We start from the raw sequence: 7,878 nt of genomic DNA, 5'->3' as shown, positions 1-7,878 counted from the left end.
ACCTACGGAAAAAATCGTAATTTTTAGCTGGGGGCAAAAGCATAATTTTATTTTGACCTGGGGGCAAAAGCGTAATTTTAAACTCAGGGCGAAATCGTAATTTTAGAAAAAAGGGAAAATCATATTTTTTAACTGAGGGCAAAATCGTAAATTTGAGATAGGGAAAAAAAACTAAAACGATGGCAAGACTACAAATTTTAACTGGAGAAAAATCGTAACTTTTTAAATGAGGGCAAACTCATAATTGTAAACTAAGGGCAAATTCGTAATTTTAAGCTGGGGTGCAAAACCATAATTTTATTTTGAGCAGGGCAAAATCATAGTTTTAACTAAGGGCAAAATCGTAATTTTGAGTTGGGGGCAAAAACATAATTTTATTTTGAACTAAGGCCAAAATCGTAATTTTGAACTCAGGGATTTTTGAAAAGTGGGCAAAATCATATTTTTGAATTGAGGGCAAGCTCGTAATTTTGAGCTAGGGGCAAAAACATAATTTTATTTTGAACTGCGGCTAAGGTCGTAATTTTAAAATGAGATAAAATCATAAATTGATTATACCAATGGGGTTGTCTATTGAATTTGTTTGGTTATACACATGCATCAAAACCATTCAACCACGTATACTTTTGATAATGCTTAATTATAATATTAATAAGCTTAAGAATAAAAAAAAATAAAAAATAAAAAGGTGGCACGCCTTTTTCCACAAATAACATTATGTAACTATTGCCGTCATGTTATTTGTATACGTAGGTAATGCCGTGAAAAAGCCGTGTTGTCTCTAGGGGTGTTCAAAAACCTCATGGCTCGCAGCTCGCTCGAAACTCGCTCGAAAAAAGTTTGAAAAAAGCTCAGCTCGAAATTGGCTCGGTTGTAAACGAGCCAGCTCGGCTCGGCTCGGTTTGTAAACGAGCCGAGCTCGAGCTTGGCCTGGCTCGGCTCGTGAGCTCGTGAGCCGGCTCGATAAGGTTTACATCCTTCATTTCTTTTGTCCCACATCGCTCAGAAGACAAAAACTAAGGAAGTATTTCCCCTATAAAAGAAGGTAAAGAAAATGTACAAAGTGAGTTAACTATTTATACTTGCATATTTAGACATTTGGTTAAATTAAATTGCATATATGGCCCTTAGTATATGAAAATATTCATTTTTAGGGCTTTTTAATTAGTAAATTTTGCGGTTTTTTGTTAGTTCGAGCTAGATCGAGCCGAGCCGAGCTAGCTCGAATTTTAATCGAGTCGAGCTCGAGCCTCAAATCCCAGCTCGATTTGAATTTCGAGCTCGAGCCGAGCCAGCTCGAATTCAGTTCAAGCCGAGCTAGAGCTGGGTCGAGCTCGGCTTGACTCGGCTCGTTTACAGCCCTAGTTGTCTCATTCAGAAGCCATTTTATTCTACAACTTGCTTGATGTCTTTGGCTTTAAAATAAGTTCTAATTCAGCAATCCTTTTTTACATTCCAAATGGATCCAAGTTTAACGAGAAATCAATTCTCACTCTAATTCCAACTATTTAACCTGATCAAGATTTTCTCTAACATGTAAAGGATATTTAGAGGTTTACCCGACAAATTAGTTTCAATTCTATGGTTAAAATACTTAAATAAACAATTATAATAAACTTGTAAGCAATTACTGATATTTGTCTTAAAGAAAACTTGAATATATTTGAGTGAGAAAAACGTGCGAGGAAGTGTGATAAGGCCATGAGCTATGCTTTAACATTTGGGGTGTTAATGGTGACATAACATGTTAACTGATATTGCACACCACTCTCTCATTGTGTTAAGGAGCGTTAAAGAGGTTATTTGTTAACATGTTAACCGGATGTTAAAATAGGGTAAATGGGTAATGCGGTAGAGTAAAATGGGGAAAAATGGATGATGTGACACGTAAATAGAATTAAGGAGAGTTAATGTATACCATAAGGCCTAAGAAGAAGTGTCATATCTAAGAATTATCTATCTGACAATATATAAGTGTTTGGATGGATCATGTACAAGACAACTGAATCGTACGAAGCCAGAGCCAGCCTTTGGGGGAGCTAAATGAAGCTCTTGCTTTGGGCCACCACTTTCTTGAGGTCTCCAACTCATTCCAACTTACATCCATAAACATAGTTTAGAATATTTTCTTTTCGTTTTTGTCTTCAATGTTCTTATTTTATGCCCATGAAATTCAGTTATTACTGATTGCATTGAGGGCATATCACATTTAACAGGTGTAGTAAAATGGGTGGGATGACTTATAATTAAATTTGAAAAGGGCCCCAATTTCAGAGTTTGCTTTAGGCCACTAAATTGGTTGAGCCGGCCCTGTACGAAGCATACACGAGAAGGAGAGAGTAACAAGTGTCATTGGTTGGAAGAGTAATTTAGTCTTTCTCAAGTGAACTAGTTTCCCCGTTGATTTTCAAACAGCTATATAATATTTTCACCATTTCAAAATTCATTTAGTTAAATAGTTAGAAAAACAAGTTAGATAATAAAATAAACGAAGAAAATGTATTTTAAATGAAAAAAGTGAATTACGTGCTAAGTCAACGTGGTTTCTCAAAAGTAACAAAGTTGGGTAATACATTTTTTTTCTTAGTTTTTAACTGTAGTTAGTCTTAGCACCTAGGATGTTTCAATACCAAAAATTAATACCCTAGATTGTTAGTTTTAACTCTTAGTACTCAACCTTTTTACCTTCCACATCTAATTAACCTCTCTTCAAAATTAACAATAATAAATTTTGTTTATACATGTTTCTTTTACTTTATTTAGTGACGAAGTTTTAACAAAAGTGTCACTTATAAAATATTGATAACCAGCAACACTGAGTGTAAGGTTCTGTTTGTTTTCTTGGCAGAAGCTCTTCTAGCCACTTATGTCTGCGTCGCACAGACACGCGCAGACCTTTGGGTCCTGCAGCTTGTTTGTTTTCCAGAAGCACTTCTCAACTTTTACCTCTTCCCCACCTCTTCCTGGAACAGACATAAACCCACCTCTTCTCACCTCTTCTCACATCTTCTTTCTTTCAAACCCTTTTCTTCCACAATCCCTTCTCTGCAAATTCACATCAAACACACATCAAACACAGAGACAAATCTCATCTCCTCCAAACAAAGCACACCCATCTGCTCTCTTCCTCGGCTCCGGCGACGGGTCTACCGTTCTCCGGTAGACAACACACACCCAAACCATTTTCCACCCTATACCAAACCCCCTACTCGCAAAACGGAGATGGAGGTTCACGGCGACGGTGGTGGCGGTGGCGTCGGGTTGTTCGAGCAGGGGAGAGAGTTCAGAGACGGAGATGGAGGTTCACGGCGTACGGCGGCAGTGGTGCTTGAACCGAAGATGATGGCGGTGGAGGTGGTGGTGCTTGAACCGAAGATGATGGCGGTGCAGGTGGTGGTGCTTGAACCGAAGATGATGGCGGTGGTGGTGCTAGAACCGACGAAGATGATGGCGGTGGCGGTGGTTGAAAGACGAAGGCGGTGGTGGTGGTTGAACGACGAAGATGATGGCTGTGGTGTGATGGCGGAGGTGGTGGTGCTATGGGCGGAGGTGGTGTGATGGCAGATTGTAGAAAGAGAGTAGAGAGAGAGAGAGTTGAGGCAGAGACAAGAGAAGTGTGTGGTTGTGTTTGTGAGAAGTGATTTTGTAGAAGAAGGGAAAAAAAACAAACCCCCTTCTCCTTGCAGACTGCAGACATTTGGTCCACCTCTTCTTCTGCAGATGGCTGCAGATATGGTCCGCAGACTGCAGACGTTTTCTCGCAGAAAAAACAAACACCACCTAAGTGTCAGATATTCGTAAACATACAAAACTAACTATCAGATATTATATAACACACAAAAATAATTTACAGGTATCATGTGACACAACTATTGTCTATATGAATCCGTCATAGACTATTATTTAATTACGTACCACATAAAGATAGAGATATACGATCGACTATACATTTAATACGAACGTTACTATTGTTTTATCCCCCTGCATTTACAACTATAAAGGTACACAAGTCGTATAACATTTAACTCTACTTTTCACATAATGTAAGTTTTTTATTAAAATTTATCTATTACTAGGTTATAACTGTATTACACGGGTTGCATAGATATAATTCTATATGATAAATAATAAAAAATATATATCTTAAAAAAAACTCCTATATTGCACGTATTGAATAAGATATAATGTCATATGTTAACACAAATAGTTATCAAGATTTATCTTTTAAATATTTATCTAAATATTTATTCTTATCTAATTTTTTGTTTAAAATTATTATTATTTAATACGAGAGACAAATAGAAAAATAAGGTGATAAAGCACTGTTATCCGTGTTCAAACAAAAGAAAAATGAATGAATTCAGTTAAAGTTAAAAAATAAAATGTTAGGAATTAAAGATGTACCATAGTATGATTTTATATCCACATCTAAATCACCTAGTAATTTGAGAGAGTTAATCCTAGTTGAACAAGGATAAGGCCACCCGGGGTGGTCTGTGATGGAGGTGCCATCACTCGTTATTTCATCACTCAACACCGCCGCCACCCCTTTCTATCACTCGTGGAAGTATAACGAGTGATGGTGGTAACGCGTTGAACTTTGAGGATGATAGGGTATGGACTTGTACATTGTGCATTAATACTTGTACATTGGAATCCCATCACTAGTGATACCACCCCCACTACATTTCTATCACTATCACTAGAATATTGGGTGCTGACATGGCATGATTTGATTGGGTGCTCCCATCACTAGAATCTATCACTAGTGAACCACCCCGTCCCGCCTAAGTCTTCGTATGCATGAGATTGTCGATAAACATGCATGGCCGATATGCATGCAACTCATTTAACCATATCTTTTATTTTGAATTTCATATCATATCAATAGGAGTCATTGCTCTTTTTTATCTCAAAATTACCTTCCTTTCCAGATTACGTATTCATTCAAGTTATAAATACTACGTGTTGCTTGATTTGCTTTCATTATCCAATTGTACCCAACAATTAATTAATATTCTCCAATTCATTCATCTCCAATTGTCAAATCACTCCGATCATGGACCAATGGCCCGACATTGATCAACAAGATTCTTCAGTACCCGACTCTCTCAGCGAGAAACTCGTCTTCGCCTCAATAATTATGATGATCCTTTTCATCTTCATCTTCATCTTGTTCATCTGGCTCCTCCCTGACGACGTCACCCGACATCTTAACCACCAAAACCGGTCCATCCGATATCCTAACCCCCGAAACCGGTCCACCCAACACCCTAACCCCCAAAACCGGTCCACCCGTATTGGCTACAACAATATACCACTTGCTCCCTGCTCAAATGGGCTCAACGCGTCAATATTAAAGTCACTCCCATTATTTGTTTACTCGGCTGAAACCAAAACCGAAACCAAAACAAATGCGGATGTTGTGGATTGTGCTGTGTGTTTGGCGGAGTTTGAAAACGGTGAGAAGTTTCGGGTTTTACCGAATTGTAAGCATTGTTTTCATACCAGGTGTATTGACATGTGGTTTTATAATCATTCTACTTGCCCGCTTTGCCGGGCCCCGGTTGAACCGGTTCAAAAGGTACCTGAACCCGGTCCAAGTGCACCATATATTGGGAGGGCTTCAGAGGAGGATAGGAGGAAACGAGTTAATGTTAGAATAGATGTGCATGCTAACGAGTTGGTGACGGAGAATGCGTTACTGATGGTGTCATCGAGTCGAATTTCGCATGTGGTTTCGCAGTTGTCTGGTGCCGGACCGAGTTGTGTAGCAGTTGGCACTGAGTCAGATGTTGAGTTAGCAAGGCAAGAGTCATAGCACGAGTCAAGTTGAAGAATTAAAATTTGAAAGACAAATTTGGATGGATTAGAAAAATTAATTGGTACATGTGATTGTTGAAGAATATAATTGTTTTTTTTTGTTTTTTTTTATATCAGAATGGATCCAAATAGATTGTAAAATATTTTTTATTCTTGAAAATTAATTTAAATCTTATTCACTACCGTATACTTGAGTTCTTTTTATCATTGTAAAATACGTATAAACACTAACAATTATTTGATTATGTGCCGATCTATAAACACATGACAGTGACCATCTAATAATATATAATACATAAATATAATTTACGCGTGTGACATGACAAATATTATCATTTGATTGCGTGCATGAATTCGTAACCGGCTATTATTTGATTATGTGCCAATCTAGGGATGAGCACGATACCTGTTCGATACTGAACCAACACCGGTATCGAAATACGGGTAAAATTGATACCAAAACCGTACCGGTACCGAAAAACGAAGAAAACAGGAACTGGTACCGGTACCGAATATACCCGGTATGATTTGGTATCAGTACCCGGTATCAAATGTTGCGGATCTATAAAGGTATATAAGTCATGAGAAACTAACCTTACTTTTGTTTTCATAAAGGTATATAAAATGTCAAAATAGTATTTACCAGGTAATAACACCTACAACCCTAAATATACACTTTTTTGCAGAAAAATAGAGGTTTTTCATAACATTGATTTATATAACTAATTGTGCCTCATATTCTCAACATGAATTTTCATAACATTGATTCATATAACTAATGGTGCCTCATATTCTCAACATGAATATGACAAGGTCTTGCTAATGATCATAAATAAGAGAAAGTTTGACAACAAAAGTTAGCATGTTTAGGAATCAAGATCCAAATATTAAGTCCTAAATATTAACAAGGAGAAACAAACAAACAATTGCACCCAGCGGAAACGAGACCAATCTATGAGATAACAGCTTTACAAAAACACATTTCATCACAATTCATGAAATCAATAAATTGATCTATAATACTAGCATCACAATGATCAATTCAACGTATCAACTAATCAATAAATAAAAAAGCTGTAAAATTCAAAAATTGGGGGGAGGAGGGGAATGAAGGACCTGGACGATCGAAATGGTTAGGGTGAAACTAGCGACTCGACTCCCAAGCTGCGACAGCTTGGATATCAGTGGCTTGGACGATGTTTTGGCTTGACAAACTTAATAGCAGCGCTTTCGGGCATCGTCTTCAATCTTTTACAAAATCCTAATTCAAGGTATGACAATTGGTCGGGTAGAGGCAGGGTATGACTAATCTCAGTCTCATACCCGGTTGTAAAATCTTGTCTCATATCCGATCAATAACTCGTCGGGTATCGGGTACATTCGTTACTGTTCTAAAAAATACCCCTTGGGATTTTCATGTATATATATTACTTTCCTTTATTGTTTTATGTTTTTTAAATCTACACAATATATTAAATTATGATAAATAACATACATATTATCAGCACCATAAAATATTTTAAAATTATAAATATGTTATAAACTTATAATATTAATCTCAAAAGATAGTTTTGTATTTCGTATCGTACTAATATAAAGAGTCTCATGAAAATATACATTTCAAAAGAAAAGTTTATTTTTCAAGTAATGAAGCAACTAGAATGATATGTTACTACATAATAATTAATGGAAAAAAAAAATTAAAGTTAAAAGTTTTCAGTATACACATTGTGGCTAAACGAGCATATACTTTCGAGTAATGGGGTCGAGTATCACCTAATCCAAAACCCGTTGTTGATGTATTTTGAGTGATTAGATCTTGTTAGAATTATTAAGTATATTATGTTAGGTTTTCATGTAATCAAACTGGGTACCTTATCCAATACTACGCTAGACACTAACTAGCGCAGTTAGCTAACTGACACGGCTGGTCGTGATGACTATAGATGTTTGTTTTACGTATTTCAAAGTTAGAATTCTCAGATTGAATACTTTGTAATACTTTGTGTTTTGAGATTGAATAAAATAAAAGTTATTTACTTGTTGATGTTCATT

General features: G+C 36.6%; 1 protein-coding gene across 1 annotated transcript; it reads left to right on the top strand.

The window, feature by feature from the left end:
* The first annotated feature begins 5,059 nt into the window (after nt 1–5,059).
* On the top strand, nt 5,060–5,821 carry LOC110932343 (RING-H2 finger protein ATL2). Its single transcript, XM_022175685.1, has one exon. The coding sequence runs from the start codon at nt 5,060–5,062 to the stop codon at nt 5,819–5,821; it is 762 nt and encodes a 253-aa protein (XP_022031377.1).
* Nucleotides 5,822–7,878: the final 2,057 nt, after the last annotated feature.

This window comes from Helianthus annuus, chromosome 3 (assembly GCF_002127325.2).
Source record: "Helianthus annuus cultivar XRQ/B chromosome 3, HanXRQr2.0-SUNRISE, whole genome shotgun sequence".
Lineage (NCBI taxonomy): Eukaryota > Viridiplantae > Streptophyta > Magnoliopsida > Asterales > Asteraceae > Helianthus > Helianthus annuus.
The sequence above is the reverse complement of the archived record's forward strand: the minus strand, read 5'-3'. Positions and strand labels throughout refer to the sequence as shown.